General features: G+C 33.9%; 1 protein-coding gene and 2 long non-coding RNA genes across 13 annotated transcripts in view; 2 read left to right on the top strand and 1 right to left on the bottom strand.

Moving 5' to 3' along the window:
• Positions 1-4,493, top strand: part of LOC127903813 (uncharacterized) — a 7,047-nt gene extending 2,554 nt beyond the window's left edge. The window contains exon 2 of the long non-coding RNA XR_008056674.1: positions 4,436-4,493. This is a non-coding gene — a long non-coding RNA (uncharacterized LOC127903813). The remainder of the gene's footprint in view (positions 1-4,435) is intronic.
• Positions 1-22,459, bottom strand: part of LOC107174607 (probable disease resistance protein At5g63020) — a 27,502-nt gene extending 5,043 nt beyond the window's left edge. For 2 of the 11 annotated variants that reach the window (XM_052444988.1, XM_052444996.1), the window contains exons 1-3: positions 20,872-22,457; positions 15,748-15,784; positions 4,051-4,434 (exon numbers count right to left, since the gene is read on the bottom strand). In XM_052444988.1, the coding sequence (XP_052300948.1) occupies positions 4,051-4,434; positions 15,748-15,784; positions 20,872-22,368 (1,918 nt within the window). In that variant the 5' untranslated portion in view covers positions 22,369-22,457. Of the gene's footprint in view, positions 1-3,148; positions 4,024-4,050; positions 4,435-10,966; positions 11,046-15,567; positions 16,135-20,414 lie in introns of those variants that run through there. The other 9 variants (XM_052444992.1, XM_052444991.1, XM_052444990.1 and 6 more) reach the window with 9 other exon arrangements.
• On the top strand, positions 4,755-6,123 carry LOC127903812 (uncharacterized). Its single transcript, XR_008056673.1, has 2 exons — positions 4,755-5,650; positions 5,902-6,123. It is a non-coding gene; the product is annotated as an uncharacterized LOC127903812 (long non-coding RNA).

Raw genomic sequence — 22,459 nt, 5'->3', positions numbered from 1 at the left:
AATAGTGGAAATATTTTCGGCATAAAATATATAATATCTTCTGATTTGCAATACTATTGACCTAAACACTTGCAACTTATAGTGTAAATTATAGAATTTTGTTTATACATTAAATTTTATACTCTCTATTAATAGTTTGTTACTATGCCTCTATTAAATTATAACCTCTTCATAATTGTAAATGAGTTTGGTTCCAATATTATCGGTATATTAAATCATCTAGTATCCAAAGACCACATTAGATCCCCGACTAATCTAGATTCGAGCCGGATAGAACCACTAAAGCGGCAAATCTCTCCCAATAAGTATTTAATGTAGTTGCATTTCTAAGTTTCAAACCGAGGACCTTGGTTAAGTTAGAACATTCTTATTCCACCTGATTTACTCGCTTATTGGTGTTTGATTCTAATATTATAATAATATAGAAATTTTACTAGTCTTAAATAGTGAAAATGCTTTAGGTATAAAATAGATAATACCTTTTGATTTGCAATAGTATTTTTCTAAATACTTGTAACTTATAGTGTAAATTATAGAAATTGGGTCTCATAGTATAAAACTTTAGCCCATATCAATAGTGCAATATATGGAGAAAGTCATTTATATATATTAGACACTAAGATAACACTATTAATTTATTTATATATTTTATAAAGAACTATCGATCGCTTACATTACATACCATATTCTGAAAATAAAATTTGAGATATCTATTATTAGTTAAAAAGTAGGAGTAATTTTTTTATGCAATGGTTATTTCACAAACGTAATAAAGAAATTTGTGATGATGAACACAGTGATAGGGCAATTATTGAAGCAGCAATGACTTCGTCTGTTGCGCGTGGGAAATCTATTAGTAATATAAAGGAAAATAAAAAGTACCCTATGTCTTTTCAACTATTATTATTTTTCCACGGCGAACTAGCCCAATATGTATGATAAATGTCCCTAATATTTTTTCTGTAAATACAAAGACAAATTAAATTCAACTAGAACAAAAGTCTTTCACTGGAACCCAATAGATAAAAGACCAAAATGATATCTAGACATACCTCATTGTATAGCAATGGAAGCTTACAAGTTAAAATAATATTTATAATCTTTTGAAACTTTCAAATTCTGCATTGGATTCTGCAACTCATCAAAATTAGCTTTTTAGATCTCATATATATTTTAGCATCTCCACGAAGGAAAAATAAAATAAAATAAAACTGCAAGAATTGAGTCTGGTGATAAGAAGCACGCATGAGAATGATGTTACCCATTTTTGTTAACAAAAATTTCAAGGAAGAAAATAAAGTGAGAAAGAAAGAATTATGTTTGTGAAAATGGAAGAGAAGGCAGGAATTGTATTATAAGACTGCAATGTTAAGTGGCTTGGTTGTGTAGGTGAGACATTTCATCGAACTTCTTGACATTTCCATCAAACACCTTGTTCTTTAACCGTCTGTGACGTCCTTTATACCCGTCCATAGACATTAAATTGGCTGATGTCAAATGAATTTGAGACTACAAATGTGCAGCTCTTGCCCTAATCTCCTTAGATTCCCGAAGAGTGAAAACTTATGCCTTACAGACTTAAGGTACGTTTGGAATTGAAGTGTTATAACTTTTAAGGTACAGTTGCTGTAAAAAAAAAAATTGTAACTATAAAACAAAAGTTAATAATATTTAATAAATATAAATTTTAAATAATAATTTTAACGAAATTATTAATAATAAAATAATAGATTCTCTATTATACAAGTGAAAAATCATATCAACATATCTTTCAAGACACAACAATTAGTATTTACCAAACACTTTGCTACTGTAGCTTTTAAGCGACAAGTGTCCGACTTCAATTCCAAACGCACTCTCATATTTATACCCTTTATATAAGGCTGATAGAGTAATGTAAACTATATTGCCCTTTTTTTCTTGTGTTAATTGAAATAATTAAAAGTCAAAATTTGTAAGTGAGGCCACTTGATTGCAGCAAAGGAGAGCAGTGAAAGGAAGATAAAATTTTACCAACATTGAACTTGTTATTTCTCTCTCTATTATATATATTAGCTTCTTGTTAATTATAGTCTTTGCAACCAAATAATGTAGAATATATATACGGGTGCGAAAATTTCCATAGGGAATTCAGTGTTCGATTTAAACTGCACTTTTATAGTTTGTTCTTTGTGAATCACAATTTTGTCAACCAAAATAAAGGTCACATTCAAGCAAATTAAACGTGACCTTCGGACATTAGCATCAACCTCTAAAGTGATAGCAGTAACAAATAGTTGAGGCCCTGCACTTTCATTAGAGGATAGGAGAAGAGAACACTTGATTTGATAGCAAGACGCCAAGACCAGGACAAAGACCAAGACGAAAACCGATGAAAAGCCCTAAACAAACCAAAAATAAAAAATAAAATAAAAATGCAGATATGATTATCGTCGAATACTTCAAACATACGACAAGTCCAAGTTTAGCTAAGGCCTAGTGTATAAATTTTCTACAAGCTGTTGAATGAGAAATTTTGTCTAATTCTTAAGTCTTACCTGCCAATCACATCATTTTAAATTTAGTCTGTTGAGTAGAATTTTACTTTTATAATTTTTATCTCAAAAATCTATTTTAAATTATATAATATTTATTAATTAAATAATAAAATAGCATAATTAATTTATTTAAATCCTATATTAAATTATCAATCACTAAATAAATGACACATTACATACTATATTATTTAAAATAAAAATTTAAAATATTTACCGTTACTTAAAAAAATTAATTTCCTTTTCCTAAAGTTATTTCACAGACGGAAGTACAAAATTCTGTGATCATGCACAAAGTGATAGGGCAATTATTGAAACATAAATAATGTCTATTTCCCATCCGAAATCTGTTCTAATATAAAGGAAAAGAGAAAGTTTTAATTATTATTATTATTTTTCACGTAGGGCAAGGCAAACATCACTTTCTTGTTAAATTAACAGTTAAAATTGTCTCACCAAATATAATTATAACAAATTAAATAAATATTTACTATGAGTTCAGCATCTGAGTTCCCACTCTATAAATTTGCCAGCATTTTAAAACAAACAAGACTTAAGCGACAAATACAATTTTGTCGACGACTAAAAAGGTCGCATTCAAGCCAAAGGAGAAATTCTTTCCAGTGGGAGGATTCTAAAACCAAGAATCCACTGCTGAAATTTTATTAACTGAAAATAGATAACGATTGACACACCAGACAACAACAACAAGATGTAATTAAATCTAATGAAAATTAAAAAAAGAAAAAAAAAGAAATACATATTCAAACATATTAATGAAAATCATCCCCAAGTACGACACCGGAAGAGAAAGCATTTTGGGTGGCTTGGTCCTCCCATTGTAGCTCTTCCCACCATTTTTTCGACCCCTCGATGACAACTCGACGTTCCTTCGCGCTGCTGGAATTGAGTGGGAGCTTCTTCAGCTGTGGGCATTCACGTACTTCAATTTTCTTCAGCTTTGGAAAGGGCAGGGGATTCGGGTAAACGCTCTTTAAATTTCTTCCCCACTTTATGGTTAGAGATTCGAGTTGTGCAAAAAAGTTATGCTCTGACCCGATTATCTTCGAAATATCTCTCAATTTATCAACACTAATTATTTCTTCCATTTCTGTACAAAAGACTATACGCAGCTGCTTGAGAATTTGAACAAAAACTAGCCACGTTAAGTCTTTCATTTTTTGGCAACTCCATATGACAACTCTGTCGAGACTGCGGAAACCACTTTGAAAAAGTTTCTTTACCTCTTCTGTGCTGTCAGTCTTCATCTCTTCCAAATTACTGTTTGAAATGCGTAACTCCTGAAGATTCTCCATGTATGCTAGATGTAAGACATTGAACGGTTGACTTTCACATTGGCAAACCATTACAGATTGAGTGATGCTCACCAGCTTTGGATATTTCAAAAACTTTTGGACAGCAAGTGAACTTCGGAAGGTCCAGCTTAAAACATTTAAATGCTTCAAACCCAGCAATTCCTTCATCAAAGGTTCAGAATCATCACATAGAACGTTACCTTCTATTACGCTCCAGCGACCGCGTGAAAGCAACCTGAGTACCTCCAACTTTGAAAAGCCAGATATCAATTGATGTGGAATTATAGACAAAAACCGTGTATAGTCCAAGTTCAAATATCTCAACTTCTCCAACGCCTTCAGCTCTTGCGGCAACCCAGTTATGTTAGTCGATGATAGATCAAGATGATGTAATGAAACCAAACCTGAAATCCCTGAAGGTAGTGTTCTTAGGGGAAAATTTCCTCTTAGACTTAATACTCTAAGAGAAGACATCGATTGAAAGAAGCCATCAGTGATCTCCTCAATCCGATTTCCACCCAGAAGTAAAGTTACGAGCCGCGGACACGTGGGAATTTCCGATAAGCTCCTAATTCCATTTCCCAGGTCGTTGTTCTTCGACCTCAACCTTGGTCTTCAGATCGTCCCTTGCTCGAGTCAATTTGTGCAATTCAGTCTCCAAGACCCGAAGATTTTTTTCGAGACCCCATACATAATTTGCTTGTTCACCAACGCAGTTTGAAGTTCGATCAAATAATTCTGCTGGTAAGAAGGTTGAGATTAGGTTACCCATTGTCGTTGACGAAAAGCGGAAGAGAAGCAATGAGTACAATGAAAAGAATTAAGCTAATTTTTACTTAAATTCTTAAGAATTGCTTTCAAATGCAAACAGAGTATGAGAATCAGGTTTTTATTGATTATGATGACTTGAATGAAAATGAAATACAGAGCTTTGCTAGCTTACATACAGAGACAAAAAATAATGACTGCTAGCCTAAGGGGTATTACACGGAAGTAATCAAAATTGATCCGTGAATATAGCAATTGTGAACCAATCACATTAAGCTTCTAGAAGATGCAACTATTCAATGCACATGCGCTGCTATTCTTCAACATAACAGTTTTGCCAGCTCAACAAATCCAACTCACCTGCCGCACCAGCTGGTTGCACACGGGAGTAGCTCAGGAGGCATGCCAGCTTGGCTTCAAGGTCAACCGTTGACTCTTCACAGCCGCTGCTTTCAACAATTTTTAGAGAACCACAACACCAAAATAAAAATATGACACATTTGTTGCTTTATTCATTATGTCAAATATCAAGAATATAATGATACGTTTGCACGTCATATAAAATTTGTATTTCAACCAAGTAATCACATAGTTAATATTAAATCTTATCATTTGTTATCTACGTGATAAATTTATATTGACAATATATTATTTAGAATAAAAATTTTCTACCTTAGGTTTGGATGAAGATCCAAAATATTAAGTCAATGATAGATAAATAAAAAATTAAATAAAATAAATTTTAACATTAATTTTTTATTTAATAAAAAGTAAATTCAATACAGAACTCTAATCCCTTAATCTCTCTCTATCCACGGCAAAAGAAAGCAGCAACTCAACTCTCTTTAAAGGCTATGGAGGTTCTCTTGCGACCTCTCTTCAGCATACCCTCCAGAACATTAACCCCACCACCGCCATCACCACCCCACCAATCATCTCACTCTCAAAACTCTCCATTTTTGCCTCCACTAATTCCCACTCTCTCCAAAACCCTTCTTTCTTCCTCTTCTCGTTTCCTCTCGCCTGCCCCTGGTACGCCAATTTCCATTCTCTGGCTTTTTTTTTGGTAATTTATCTTTAATTTTTGTGGGTATCCTTCGTTTTTTTAGTTATAATACATGAGTTGAGTAGTCGTAGACGATTTTTTATTGTTTTAAACTGAACGGATTCTTTGTATTTCGAAAATGAAATTCATTGTTTGTGATGTAACTTTTAAAGCTGTTTGATTTGAGTTTGAAAACTTAATGTGCTTAATTTTATCTATGTGGATTTGAATCAGTTAGACAAGCAGCACAGGAGAGCCAATCGAGCGCGGACGTGAATGCCGATACAAGAGAATGGTTTATGCAAGGTAGATTAATAGTAATTTGATCTGATGCCAATTTTATTTCTATATTAATTTATTAGATTATGTAATATTATAAATTCTTTGTTCAAAATGTAGAGCTTGGAAATTTAGTCGATACATTATGGTAATGAATGTAGCTTGTGTATCTGTTCAAATTTATGTCTAGCTTTGCTGTTTTGGTAATGGTTTAGTATAAATTTTGTGTTGGTTATGATGTTGTTTAGTGGTTTGGATCACTCGTGCTCTTTTGGCCCCCACTAAAATTAATTTTTCATCAAATGATATGAATAGTTGTTCGATGGAAACTTAATGGAAGATGTGGGAGCATCTTTATGAGTTAAGACCCCTGTAGCGAGTATATCCTTTGGTGCATAAGAGTTTAAGTGATTATCGTCATTGTTGAGTTAATCAATGGGATTAATTTTCATGTTCATGTAAGGTGATCATCGCTAAAGTTAGAGCCATTAGGTGATAAATTGATAATTCATTGTGTTGTTATGTTTGTTATACTGGGTAAAAATCCCAGTGATAGAATTCATATTAGGCGGTTTTGGGTCTCATTCAATCCCAAAAGATGGATAAGGGGTGAGGCTTTCCCTCACACTTGTAAAATCACCACCATCCTAGTTCACAACTAGGGATGGCAAAATAATCCGGACTAACCCGGATAATCCGGGGAGGGTTGAACCCGTACCGGAGTGGAAAAAAATCCGGATCCGGAATGAATTTTAATAACCCGGATTAATCTGGGTTTGGGGTAACCCGTGAATCCGGAACCCGGATCCGTATTCATTTTTTTTATATTATTTTTATTAGTTAATATAAATAGAAACATAAAAAAAAATCTTAAAAAATCGCAATTCATTTTTTTCTTTCATTCTTTCTATTTTCTATCACAAATCGCGATTACATAAGAAAAAGTGAAAAACCCTAACTGTGTCGCGGCTGCCGCCTCCCGCTGTCCAGCAGGCAAGTCAAACAACCATCGCCTGGGTTCATCACCGTCACAAGGTTGGGTTCGCGGCGTTCGCCACTGTCAAAAGCTTGGGTTCCCCACCGTCGCAACTCGCAACTTGTTTGGTTCACCACCGTCACATGCTTGCAGCACTGCAGTTCCTCTATTCATCTTCATCAGCTCCTCTATTCGTTTGATTCACCACACACTTGCGTATTTGCGGTTTTATAATTAAATTATTTACAGTCATCATACTTTGCTCACTTTACTTACCATATATAATACTTGATTATTTCAATAATATCTCGCTTTAGTTGCATATTTAATACTTAATTAATTTCAAGACTCATATCATCATATTTTTTTTTCTTTTCAATGATGCTGTCAAATGAAATGATCTGATAAAGCCTTGAGAAATGCCATGGGATTGGAGATGGTGGTTGTGGATTGACCACTTAACTGACTTTTCTTTTCCTTTTTCCTCAAATTTGAAGCTTAGTAGCTAACCCACCGAAGAGAGAAAAATGGATGATTCTGTACCTATGCCATAATATTCACCATTTGAATTGCTTTCTGGAGTTTTCTGGAGTTAGTTTTGAGTTATTGATCCGGGTTCAAAACCCGGATTTTTCCGGGTTGAACCCGGCCCGGACCCGCATGAGAAAAAACCGAGTTTTAATCCGGGTCGAGGAACAAAAAAATAGTGTCCGGGTCCGGAACCGGGAAGGCTAAACCCGGACCTGGACCCGGATTTTGCCATTCCTATTCACAACCGATATAAGACAACCCAACAATCTCTCCCTCACATATTGGGCCTTGGTTCAAAAGCATGGACACTCGTTTTCGCTGGTAGATTGTTGGACTAAGATGTTGATGAATCTTTTAGTTGATTTTTTTTTAATAAAAAGGAAAAGATTATGAAGAGATAAATACAATAAAGAAAAAAAGAGATCAATATTGCAATAAAACATTTATGTAGTGATATTTTATATAAGAATAATTTCATATAGCTATAAAAGTAATGGTCCTAATTTATATTAGGCCAATTATAAATAAGAATAAATTTCATGCTGTAATAATTTATAATTTTGCTAAATCTCACCTTAAGGAGCTCACCTCCACGTAGTGTATATATATATAAATATGTTATGTTACATTAAGTGAACTTGGGGGTTGTTTGGTACCCCTCTTTACCTGGGATTGCATTACATTAGCAATGCAGCCCCATGTTTGGGGTACCAAATGGCTATATTAGCTAAACCCAACATATTGTCGGGTTTAGCTAATGTGTCCAGTTAACGCTTTAGCTTTAGCTTCCTCTTTTTTTTTTTTTTTTTTTTTTTATACTTTGTAATAATGATAAATGAATATAATTTTTAATTTAATATTATATTATATAATATTATTTTTACATTATAATTTTAATATAAATTAATAAATTTATTGTTTAATAATATTATGTTTATATTTTAATTTTTATCATAGTAAATGTATAACTAAAAAATGTATTATTTAATTATATTATATTAATTAATATGTAAAATTATATTAATTAATATATATAATTGATTAATTTTTAATAAGTTAATATAACTAATAATAAATACTTAAATAATATAATATAATATAATATAATATAATATAATTTATTAAAATAATTAAACTAGTTATTTTTAAATAATTTAATATAACTAATAATAAATATTTAAATATGAATAAATTTGAATAATATTAATTAAAAATTAATAAAATATATAATTATTAGATTGTTTAGCACAATTCATTAGTATTTTCTAAATATATAATTTAAATTAGTCACAAAAAATTAATACAATATAGTGCTATATCAAATATAATATATTTAAAAATTAATACAGTACAGTGTAATACCAAACATTGTACAACATTATTATAATACATTACTAATACAACACAACATAATGCAATACACCTGCATTAAAATAATGCAATATAACATAATATAATACAGCATCCCAAACGCACTCTTGTATCCATATAGTACAAAAACAACATAAGAGAAAAATGTTAAAGAGAACACAAAAGTTCAGAGACTTTTAAGATAATGTTTTATATTTGTAACAAGCATGTGCTAACTTTTTTGAAACAATGTATATTTATTTTATGGATCCCTTAAGTTACATGCATGTAACTTAGCATTAGCCTCATTTTATTATTATCTATACATTGGATTTGACATGTTTCATTAATAATTTATTACTACATCTCTATTAAAATAATTGAGGTCCTGCACTTTCATTGGAAGATAGGAGAAACAAATAATTGATAAGAGAAGAAAACAATTTAAAATAAAAATTTAAAATATTTATCATTACTTAAAAAAATTAATTTTCTTTTCCTAAAGTTATTCCACAGACGGTAGTACAAAATTGTGTGATCACGCACGCACACAGTGATAGGGTAATTATTGAAACAAAAATGAAATTTGTCTGTTTTCCATTTGAAATCTATTACTAATATTAAGGAAAAGAAAAATCTTTAATTACTTTTTTTTTTCTCTGTAGGGCAAGGCAAACACCACTATCTTGTTAAATTAATATTTAAAATTATCCCACCAAATGTAATTATAACAAATTAAATAAATATTTACTATGAGTTCAGCATCTGGGTTCCCACTCCATAAATATGCCAGCATTTTAAAACAAACAAGACTTAAGCGACAAATACAATTTTGTCCACGAGTGTAAAGGTCGCATTATAAGCCAAAGGAGAGCAGTTAAAAGGAAGATAAAATATTACCGTATTTAACTTGGTATTTCTCTCTCTTCTATTATTAGTTTGTTGTTAATTATAACCCTTTTCGGGATTAAAAAAAGAAAAGAAAAAGGCCTTTGCGTTTTCTATTAGCATGTGTACATGTTTATTTCTGTGTTAGTTGTGCAGAGTATATACTGAACACACTGGACAAAAAGGGTAATTTGTAATAAAAAAAGGGTAATTTGTAATCAATTCAGTTTTATAAACATTAATAAATAAATAAAAATGGTGTCAATATATTTGTGGATGCCTGGCCTGGTGTTAAAAAGGATAAATCGTGCTGAACGAGTTAGATCTAATTAACCTCGGAAGTAGTTACTGAACGAGTTAGATCTACAAGTCATCAAAATCGTGCAATTCTATAGCAAGAATTCTTTCCAGTGGGAGGATTCTAAAACCAAGAATCCACTGCTGAAATTTTATTAACTGAAAATAGGGAACGACTGACACACCAGACAACAAGAACAAGATGCAATTAAATCTAATGAAAACTTAAAAAAAAAAAAAGAAATACATATTCAAACATATTAATGAAAATAATCCCTAAGTACGACACCTGGAAGAGAAAGCATTTTGGGTGGCTTGATCCTCCCATTGTAGCTCTTCCCACCATTCTTTCTCTCCCGAGATGACAACTCGACGTTCCTTCGCGCTGCCGGAATTGAGTGGGAGCTTCTTCAGCTGTGGGCATCCACGTACTTCAATTTTCTTCAGCTTTGCAAAGGGCAGGGGATTCGGGTAAACGCTCTTTAAATTTATTCCCCACCTTATGAATAGATATTCGAGTTGTGCGAAAAAGTTATGCTCTGACCCGATTATATCTGAAATATCTCTCAATTTATTAACCCCGATAATTTCTTCCACGCATTCACAATACTGTATACGCAGCTCCTTGAGGTTTTGAACAAAAACAAGCCACCTTAATCCTTCGCTTTTTCGCAATTACGTACGCTAACTGTGTTGAGACTGCGGAAACCACTTTGAAAAAGTTTCTTTACCTCTTCTGTGCTGTCAATCTTCATCTCTTCCAAATTACAGGATTCAAGTCCTAACTCCTGAAGATTCTCCATGTATGCTAGATGTAAGACATTGAACGGTAGACTTGTATGTCTGCCAGATTCAACCCATACAGATTGAGTGATGCTAACCAGCTTTTGATATTTCAAAAACTTTTGGACAGCAAGTGAACTTCGGAAGAACCAGCTTAAAACATTTAAATGCTTCAAACCCAGCAATTCCTTCATCAAAGGTTCAGCATCATCACATAGAACGTTACCACCTTCTTCTTCTGTTACACTCCAACAACTGCACCCAAACAACCTGAGTACCTCCAACTTTGAAAAGCCAGATATCAATTGATGTGGAATTATGGACAAATTAAATGCATAGTCCAAGTTCAAATATCTCAACTTCTCCAACGCCTTCAGCTCTTGCGGCAACCCAGTTATCCTAGTCCATGATAGATCAAGATGACGTACTGAAAGTAGATCCGGTCATTGGGCGGCTAGTACAAGAGTATAATTACTTCTTTTTCAGTTATATTATGATGATATTAAACAAGTTTACATTGGTTGCTTGATTTTTTCTTTTGGCCAAAAAATACATGTCATTCCACAATACCAGTGTAACATGGACAATTATTCAGACTCTTACAAACTAGTCTGCAACGCTTAGGCATTACAACCCAGCAGACATTTTTGCGACATAAAAATGTTCATCCAAATCCAGATTAAAAAAAAAACAAACAGCTTAATTTACTAGCCTCTTTTGACAAACTCTGAATTTTCTGGCATTCAATTGGAGGTGGAAGTGGCATCATAGCTGTACTGAAGAATATCGTCATAAGGGTCCCTTTTGCCAAGCAACTACTCTGAATCATTCTTTCTTGTCCCTCTCTTTCAAGTCCTCCATCAACCTCAAAAAATCATATTCTCAGCAATTAAAAATTTCATCTTCACTTCTCTACTTGATTCTAAGCTCAGAACTATGAAGCGCAAGCTGCGTCTTTGATTTAGCTAAATGATGTATTGGCTGATTGATTTTTGTTCGGATTATAATGTTTATTTCTCACGATCTGTTCATTGGTAAAATATTTTGATGGGTTTTTTTAGTTGCTCCTTTATCATTCTTCCTTTATTGGAGAAATTTATTATACAACCAAATAATTAAATTTTAATAATAAACGAGTGTTTAGAGAAATTTTTTGAGTATGTAAGGCATTTTCATGAGTGTGTTAGAGTAAATTTATTTAAAAAGGATTAAAGGAGTACATTTTTGGTACTTTAAGGAGTGTACAAAGTATAATTTATTTTTTTAAATTAATAAATGAGTGTGTATAATAATAAAGTGTTGAGAATAATTTTTAGAGTGCAAATAACTCTGCCCTTAGAAATAATATTATTTTTTGAATGATTCAGCGGGACATATTGAATAAAGACTTTTATGAGGGCTTTCAAAGGTGCGAATAGTTCTACTCATGGCTCATTTTTCTGCTATCAGGATTTACTCTTTGTTTCATACTTTCATTTGAGTTGAGCTCTGTCTCTCTCTCTATCTCTCTTTGGAAATGGAAAGCTTCAATTAATCACTTAAAGGAAAAAGACTTACATGAGTTGAAATTTCCTCCAACCAAATTACACAGCCCGAATTGTTAACATCATATTTATCTAATTTATGAGCGGTCTCACTACTATTTCTTAATATAAGATTGATTTTGAAGTAGTCTTTCACAACCGTACAATTTTGAATCTCGAAAATTAACCATGATATTTCCTTCATACTTCTTTCAAAACCTTTTGCCTAGTTTAAAATAGTCTTCAAGACTGATTCAACAATTAATGGCATTAAACCAAAGTCTATTGTCATTTTTATTCTAAAATTCATAGCTTCAGCTTTAGCATATTCAACATCCCATGAAAATTTATATTTTGAATTCCTACACTCCAAAATCCTTATAAAACTTGTTTTAATTTTTATTTATCAAAGTACCTTGGTTTAATTTATAAAATACTAATCCATAAATTAAAATTAATAATCTTCTCATTAAATTTCACCTTAAAAGAATTATAAATTATTAAAAGTTTCTAAAAATTATATATATATATATGAAATGAGGTGGGTGGAAAAAATGTTAAAAGAATAATTGTATTTAAGTATTAATTAAAATTTCAACTAAAATAAAAATGGAATTAATTTATCTTTAATTATTTAAGTAATTTTAATTAAAGAGTTATAAGTAATTTAAAGGAGGTTCTTAGAGGGGCTGTCAAAAGGCCCACTCCTTTCATTTTCTTGTTACCTTAGGGCTTAGGTAATTAAGATATAAGTTGTGGCGTTTGTTTTTTTTTTAAAAAAAAAATTATGACATTAGTGGCTGTGAAGGCTCTAGAAAGATTTTAAGTCCGAAGTTACATACCTGTGTATGGATAATGATATTATGATTTGGTGCTGATTTGATTTTTTAGTTGATTTTTTTATAAAAAAGAAAATATTATGAAGAGATAAATACAATAAAAAAAAGATCAATATTGTAGTAAAACATTTATATAGTGATATTTTATATAGGGATAATTTCATATAGTTATAAAAATAATGGTCCTAATTTAAATTAGGCTAGTTATAAATAAAAATAAATTTCACACTGTAATAATTTATAATTTTTCTAAATCTCACCTCAAGGAGCTCGCCTCACATAGTGTGTGTGTGCGTGTGTATATATATAGCAAAAAAAAAAAAAAATGTTATGTTACATTAAGTGAACTTGTACCCATATGGTACAATAACAAAATAAGAGAAAAATATTAAAGAGAACACAAAAATTCAAAACTTTTAAGATAATTTTTTTATATAGAAGCATGTACTAGCTTTTTTGAAACAATGTATATTTATTTTATTATTATCTATACATTAGATTTGATATGTTTCATTAATAATTTATTACTACATCTCTATTAAAATAATTGAGGTCCTGCACTTTCATTGGAAGATAGGAGAAGAAAAAAAAAACTTTAATTATTTCACAAAATGCCGTTGTGATTATCGTCCAATATTTCAAACATACATGGAAACATGACTCATGCTTTACCGCAGGCGATAAGTCCAAGTTTAGATAAGGCCTAGAGTATAAATTTTCTACAAGCTGTGGAATGAGAAAATTTGTCTAATTCTTAAGTCTTACCTGCCAATCACATCATTTCAAATTTAGTTAAAATAAAATTTAAAATATTTATCGTTACTTAAAAATATTAATTTTCTTTTTCTAAAGTTATTCCACAAGCGGTAGTCCAAAATTATGTGATCACGCACACAGTGATAGGGTAGTTATTGAAGCAGAAATTAAATTTGTCTGCTTTCTATCCGAAATCTATTACTAATTAAAGAAAAAGAAAAAGCGTTAATTATAATTGTTTTTCATATGGGCCAGGCAAATTAATATCACTTTCTTGTTAAATTAATATTAAAATTATAACAGATTCAATTACTGTTTTCTTATCTTTCATCATCATCTCAGTTCCCACTCCATACATAATTACATATGCCAGGATTTAAAACAAACAAGACTTAAAGCGACAAATACAATTTTGTTGACGAGTATATATAAAGGTCACATATTTCAAACCAAAGGAGAGCAGCTAAGGGAAGATAAAATGTTTATTTTCACCTCTTTCTCCTTAGAAGCCAGAAGCAGAGTCAGAGTACATATGCAGAGTACATCTGCTGAACAATTCAGTTATATAAACATTAATAAACCAAGAATCCACTGCTGAAATTTTATTAACTGAAAATAGGGAACGATTGACACACCAGACAACAAGAACAAGATGCAATTAAATCTAATGAAAATTAAAAAAGAAAAAAAAGAAATACATATTCAAACATATTAATAAAAAGGAACCTCAGTAAGTACGGCACCGGAAGAAAAAGCATTTTGGGTGTCTTGATCCTCCCATTGTAGCTCTTCCCACCATTCTTTCTCTCCCCGGATGACAACTCGACGTTCCTTCGCGCTGCTGGAATTGAGTGGGAGCTTCTTCAGCTGTGGGCATACACGTACTTCAATTTTCTTCAGCTTTGGAAAGAGCAGGGGATTCGGGTAAACGCTCTTTAAATTTCTTCCCGACGTTATGGTTAGAGATTCGAGTTGTGCGAAAAAGTTATGCTCTGACCCGATTATCTCTGAAATATCTCTCAATTTATCAACCCCGATTATTTCTTCCACATCATAACAAAACTCTATACGCAGCTCCTTGAGGTTTTTAACAAAAACAAGCCACGTTAAGTCCTTCGCTTTATGGCAACAAAATACATGAACTGTGTTGAGACTGCGGAAACCACTTTGAAAAAGTTTCTTCACCTCTTCTGTGCTGTCAATCTTCATCTCTTCCAAACTACTGGTTGTAAGACGTAACTCCTGAAGATTCTCCATGTATGCCATATGTAAGACATTGAACGGTGGCCTTGTAGTAAACTTGCCACCACATTCAACCCGTACAGATTGAGTGATGCTCACCAGCTTTGGATATTTCAAAAACTTTTGGACAGCAAGTGAACTTCGGAAGGACCAGCTTAAAAAATTTAAATGCTTCAAACCCAGCAATTCCTTCATCAACGATTCAGCATCATCACATAGAACGTTACCTTCTTCTTCCTCTATTACACCCTTACGACCGCAGAAAAGCAACCTGAGTACCTCCAACTTTGAAAAGCCAGATATCAACTGATGTGGAATTATAGACAAATACTGTGTATACTCCAAGTTCAAATATCTCAGCTTCTCCAACGCCTTCAGCTCTTGCGGCAACCCGGTTATGTGAGTCCGTGATAGATCAAGATGATGTAATGAAACCAAACTTGAAATCCCTGAAGGTAGTGTACTTAGGTGAAAATTTTCACTTAAACTTAATACTCTAAGAGAAGACATCGATTGAAAGAAGCCGTCAGTGATCTCCTTCAAAGAATTTCCATCCAGGAGAAAAGTTACGAGACGCGGACACGTGGGAATTTCCGATAGGCTTTCAATTTCATTTAACATCAGAGATACCCGTTTGGCACCTTCCCATTCTTCAACCTTTGGTGCTTCGGTCAATTCAACTCCAGCGCGAACCAGTAAGTTCTGCTCCTCCTTCTCTACCGTGCACGCTATCCATAACGACATCTCACGAATCATATCGTGCATTTTGACATGATCATCGCCTTCTTCCTCCAATAAGCATGCTTGAAGAAGGTCATCAATAAAATCGCATCCATCATCAAAATCATACACAAATCCTTCACTAATCCAGTAATCAATCAATTCCCTTTTAGGAATTTCGTAGTCTTCAGGGTATAAACAACAATACAGGAGACAGGAACGAAGTTCATCCGTAGACAAACTATCATAGCTGAACTTTAAACGCGAAAACACCTCTTCTTTCATACCTGAGAATTTAGAAGCTGATGTTCTCATTTTGTGAATTGCACGTTTCCAATATCCAACTTTCCTTTGGCTTTTCATGGCTCGACCCACTGTTTTAAGCGCTAGCGGCAACCCACCACACTCTCTTGCCAGGGTTTCGGCTAGCACTGGAATACTGGTATGACTGTCAAGAGTGGATCTTTCGATCATCTCCTGAAATAATTTCCAGGCTTCATCATCTGCCAAACTAGACACTTCCAACTTTTTAGCGTCCATTTGATCGCAAACACCGGCTGAACGAGTTGTTAAGACTATTTTGGACCCATCATTTAGATTTTGAAGAGGGACACCCAATTGTGTTAAATCAATGCGGTCCCATATATCATCTAATAACAACACAAACTTCTTTCCGCTTAAAATGCTAGCGATGTCCACAGCCTTGTCTTGAAGACTTTTTTCCTTCCAGTTTCTGTCTTCTGAAAAGCCAATCCTTTTTCCAATGTCATCTTGAAGTGTTGACACAGCCGCCCAGATAACAACATCAAACATATGCTGTTGATGGCAGAAGTTGTTGTTGACTTGTTTTAAAAGGGTAGTTTTGCCGACTCCCCCTATACCATAAAGGCCGATAATTCCCCTGTTATTTTCCTGATCAGTGATACATCTCCAAACTTGATCAAGTAATAGTTCTTGACCAACAACCGTGTGATCAACAGGTAATTCAATTGCTGCACCATCCGGCGCCTTCTCAACAACGACTTCAATTTTTTCTCCGTCTTTCTCTAAATTGATCACTCGATCCGTCAACTCGACCACCTGAGTCCCGTAATTGTAGCTTGAAACGAAGTTTTTGGAACAGAGGCCTCCAAGGCACAATCTATCCATTTCTTGAGCTCTAACTCGTTCCAGCTCGGTAAATTCAGTTTCCAGATTTTGCACATCTTCAAGCCACCCTGCGACCTGGTTCGTTCGTCTGGTTCGAGGTCGTTGTTCTTCGACCTCAACCTTGGTCTTCAAATCGTCCCTTGCTCGAGTCAATTTGTGCAATTCAGTCTCCAAGATCCGAAGATTTTTTTCGAGACCCCATACATATTTTGCTTGTTCACCAACGCAGTTTGAAGTTCGATCGAATAAGTCTGCTGGTAAGAAGGTTGAGATTAAGTTACCCATTGTCGTTGACGAAAAGTGGAAGTGAAGCAATGGGTACAATGAAAAGAATTAAGCTAATTTGGTGAGGGTCATTTTACTTAAATTCTTAAGAATTGCTTTCAAATGCAAACAGAGTATGAGAATCGGGCCTTTATTGATTATGATGACTTGGATGAAAATGAAATACAGAGCTTTGCTAGTTTACATACAGAGACAAAAAATAATGATAGCTAGCCTAAGGGGTATTATACGGAAATAATCAAAATTGATCCGTGAATATAGCAATTGTGAACCAATCACATTAAGCTTCTAGAAGATGCAACTATTCAATGCACATGCGCTGCTATTCTTCAACATAACAGTTTTGCCAGCTCAACAAAGCCAACTCACCTGCCACACCAGCTGGTTGCACATGGGAGTAGCTCAGGAGGCATGCCAGCTTGGCTTCAAGGTCAACCGTTGACTCTTCACAGCTGCTGCTTTCAACAATTTTTAGAGAAGCAAAGCACTGAATAAAAATATGCTACATATGTTGCTTGATTCATATTTCAAAAATCAAGAACATAATGATACGTCTACACGTCATATAAAATTTGTAATTCTTTCAGTAATGACAGAATTAACATTCAATCTTATCATTTATTATTTAAGTGATATATTTATATTGATAATATTTATTTAGAATAAAAATTTTGTGCCTCAACTTTGGATGAAGATTCAAAATATTAAGTCAAAGATAGATAAAATAAAAATAAAATAAATTTTAACGTTAATTCCTAGAATTTGTCACCATTTTTTTCCCTTAGTAACAACCATGTTCGCTTGAGAGACCACCACAACAGGAATAATTTCTTCTTGGTCGACCAAATTGGCCTTAAGAGGCTTGTGATCTCCCTTTCTATACTTGGATTTGATAGCAAAATGTCCAGGTTTGCCACAAACATAACATTTGCCTTTTTAAGAAAACAAACAAGACTTAATTTGGCGATAGACCATTAGGGCTTGGTCCAGTGGTGAGCCACTCAAAGTTTGAATGAAAACAGTTTTTTTTAGGAAGTGAGTTGATGTTCCTTGATTATTTGAAAGGATTAAAATTTAAACAGTGTAATATTAGAATTGATAGAAATCAATCTCGGTAATCATATAATTATAAATATAATGAATAATAATTAAAAAAAAAAAAAAAAGATGATAAAGGCGATTACATCCACGAACATAAAGGTCGCGTACAAGTAAATGTGACCGTTGGACGTTGACAGCCCCTAAAAAAGAACCAAAAAAAATCTAATTTGATAACAGTAACATACAGCTCAGCACAAATAATTGAGCTCCTGCATTTTCATTGATAGCATGACCGACAGCCCCTAAAAAAGGACCAAAAAAAATCTTTAATTATTTCAAAACAAAAAGCATGGAAACGGGACTCACATTTGTCCGCATTTGACAACTCCAATGTTTCAACTTTCAAACATGCTTAGAAATGTGACTCATGCGTTTCCGTCTGACACGTGGATGAAAAATATAGACTTGCTCTTAAGGGAGTCCCTATGTTACATTTAATGTACCATACACAACCCACAAGAACCACATAAATTGTGGAACTCATATAATTGTGTAGTTCTTATTGGTTGTGTATAGTACATTAAATGTAACATAGTAAAATCATGCTCTTAATTGTCACCCGCATTACTGTAGGAGTAGGATTTCTCTGTATCTGAGTTTTATTAAATTTTTAAAAATATATTTTTATGTGTCTTTTAATTATAGTATATAAATATAATTTAATTTTTTTTATTTTTTTTATTTATTAACTACCAATCATCTTAAATTATTTAATATGATCAGATCAAAAAAAAATTATTATCTTTTAATTTAAGTATGTCAATTAGTATTACATATCCTGAATTTTTCTTAAATGATGCGGCATTTGTTAATTACACACTAAATAACACTATTAATTTATTTATATATTTTATAAAAAACTATCGATCGCTTACATTACATACCATATTCTGAAAATAAAATTTGAGATATCTATTATTAGTTAAAAAGTAGGAGTAATTTTGTTATGCTAAGGTTATTTCACAAACGTAATAAAGAAATTTGTGAAGATGAACACAGTGATAGGGCAATTATTGAAGCAGCAATGACTTCGTCTGTTGCGCGTGGGAAATCTATTAGTAATATAAAGGAAAATAAAAAGTACCCTATGTCTTTTCAACTATTATTATTTTTCCACGGCGAACTAGCCAAATATGTATGATAAATGTCCCTAATTAAATTGGCTGATGTCAAATGAATTTGAGACTACAAATGTGCAGCTCTTGCCCTAATATTTATTAACTGAAAATAGGGAATGATTGACACACCAGACAACAAGGACAAGATGCAATTAAATCTAATGAAAATTAAAAAAAAAAAGAAATACATATTCAAACATATTCATAATCATCCCTAAGTACGACACCGGAAGAGAAAGCATTTTGGGTGGCTTGATCCTCCCATTGTAGCTCTTCCCACCACTTTTTCGATCCCTCGATGACAACTCGACGTTCCTTCGCGCTGCTGGAATTGAGTGGGAGCTTCTTCAGGTGTCGGCATCCACGTACTTTAATTTTCTTCAGCTTTGGAAAGGGCAGGGGATTCGGGTAAACGCCCTTTAAATTTATTCCCCAACTTATGGTTAGATATTCGAGTTGTGCGAAAAAGTTATGCTCTGACCCGATTATCTCTGAAATATCTCTCAATTTATCAACCCCGATTATTTCTTCCACATCATCACAAAACTCTATACGCAGCTTCTTGAGGTTTTGAACAAAAACAAGCCACGTTAAGTCCTTCGCTTTTTGGCAATAAAATACATGAACTGTGTTGAGACTGCGGAAACCACTTTGAAAAAGCTTCTTCACCTCGTCTGTGCTGTCAATCTTCATCTCTTCCAAATTACAGTATTCAAGTTCTAATTCCTGAAGATTCTCCATGTATGCTAGATGAAAAACATTGAACGGTGGACTTCTACATTGGTAAACCCCTACAGATTGAGTGATGCTCACCAGCTTTGGATATTTCAAAAACTTTTGGACAGCAAGTGAACTTCCGAAGGACCAGCTTAAAACTTTTAAATGCTTCAAACCCAGCAATTCCTTCATCAAAGGTTCAGCATCATCACATAGAACGTTACCTTCTTCTTCTTCTTTTTTGCTCCAGAGACCGCACCCACGCAACCTGCGTACCTCCAACTTTGAAAAGCCAGATATCAATTGATGTGGAATTATAGACAAATTAAATGCATAGTCCAAGTTCAAATATCTCAGCTTCTCCAATGCCTTCAGCTCTTGCGGCAACCCAGTTATATTAGTCCGTGATAGATCAAGATGATGCAATGAAACCAAATTTGAAATCCCCGAAGGTAGTTTACTTAGGGAAATATTTATTCGTAGACTTAATACTCTAAGAGAAGACATCGATTGAAAGAAGCCATCAGTAATCTCCTCAATCCAATTTCCATCCAGAAGTAAAGTGACGAGACGTGGACACGTGGGAATTTCCGATAGGCTTTGAATTCTAGTTTTCATCAGAGATATTCGTTTGGCACCTTCCCATTCTTCAACCTTTGGTGCTTCGGTCAGTTTAACTCCAGCGCGAACCAGAAAGTTCTGCTCCTCCTTGTCTACCGTGCACGCTATCCATAATGACATCTCACGAATCATATCGTGCATCTTTACATGATCATCGCCTTCTTCCTCCAATAAGCATGCTTGAAGAAGGTCATCAATAAAATCGCATCCATCATCAAAATCACACACAAATCCTTCACTAATCCAGTAATCAATCAATTGCCTTTTAGGAATTTCGTAGTCTTCAGGATATAAACAACAATACAGGAGACAGGAACGAAGTTCGTCCGTAGACAAACTATCATAGCTGAACTTTAAACGCGAAAACACCTCTTCTTTCATACCTGAGAATTTAGAAGCTGATGTTCTCATTTTGTGAATTGCACGTTTCCAATCTCCAACTTTCCTTTGGCTTTTCATGGCTCGTCCCACTGTTTTAAGCGCTAGCGGCAACCCACCACACTCTCTTGCCAGGGTTTCGGCTAGCTCTCGAATACTGGTATGACTGTCAAGAGTGGATCTGTCGACCATCTCCTGAAATAATTCCCAGGCTTTATCATGCGCCAAACTATACACTTCCACCTTTTCAGCGTCCATTTGATCGCAAACACCAGCTGAACGAGTTGTCAAGACTACTTTGGACCCATCATTTAGTTTTTGAAGGGGGACACCCAATTGTGTTAAATCAATGGGTTTCCATATATCATCCAATAACAACACAAACTTCCTTCTGCTTAAAATGCTACCGATGTCCACAGCCTTGTCTTGAGGACTTTTTTTCTCCCAGCTTTGGTCTTCTGAAAAGCCAATCCTTTTTCCAATGTCATCTTGAAGTGTTGACGCAGCCGCCCAGATAACAACATCAAAATTATGCTGTTGATGGCGGAAGTTGTTGTTGACTTGTTTTAAAAGGGTAGTTTTGCCGACTCCCCCTATACCATACAGGCCGATAATTCCCCTGTTCTTTTCCTGATCAGTGATACATCTCCAAACTTGACCAAGTAATAGTTCTTGACCAACAACTGTGTGATCAAGAGGTAATTCAATTGCTGCACCATCTGGCGCCTTCTCAACAACGACTTCAATTTTTTCTTCGTCTTTCTTTAAATTGATCACTCGATCCGTCAACTCGACCACCTGAGTCCCGTAATTGTAGCTTGACGCGAAGTTTTTGGAACAGAGGCCTCCAAGGCACAATCTATCCATTTCTTGAGCTCTAACTCGTTCCAGCTCGGTAAATTCAGTTTCCAGTTTTTGCACATCTTCAAGCCACCCTGCGACCTGGTTCGTTCGTCTGGTTCGAGGTCGTTGTTCTTCGACCTCAACCTTGGTCTTCAGATCGTCCCTTGCTCGAGTCAATTTGTGCAATTCAGTCTCCAAGACCCGAAGAGTTTTTTCGAGACCCCATACATATTTTGCTTGTTCACCAACGCAGTTTGAAGTTCGATCAAATAAGTCTGCTGGTAAGAAGGTTGAGATTAAGTTACCCATTGTCGTTGACGAAAAGAGGAAGTGAAGCAATAGGTACAATGAAAAGAATTATGCTGCTTTGGAGAGGGTTATATTTAGAGAAGCACAATAC

This window comes from Citrus sinensis, chromosome 7 (genome assembly GCF_022201045.2).
Source record: "Citrus sinensis cultivar Valencia sweet orange chromosome 7, DVS_A1.0, whole genome shotgun sequence".
In the NCBI taxonomy this organism is placed as follows: Eukaryota; Viridiplantae; Streptophyta; class Magnoliopsida; order Sapindales; family Rutaceae; genus Citrus; species Citrus sinensis.
The sequence above is the reverse complement of the archived record's forward strand: the minus strand, read 5'-3'. Positions and strand labels throughout refer to the sequence as shown.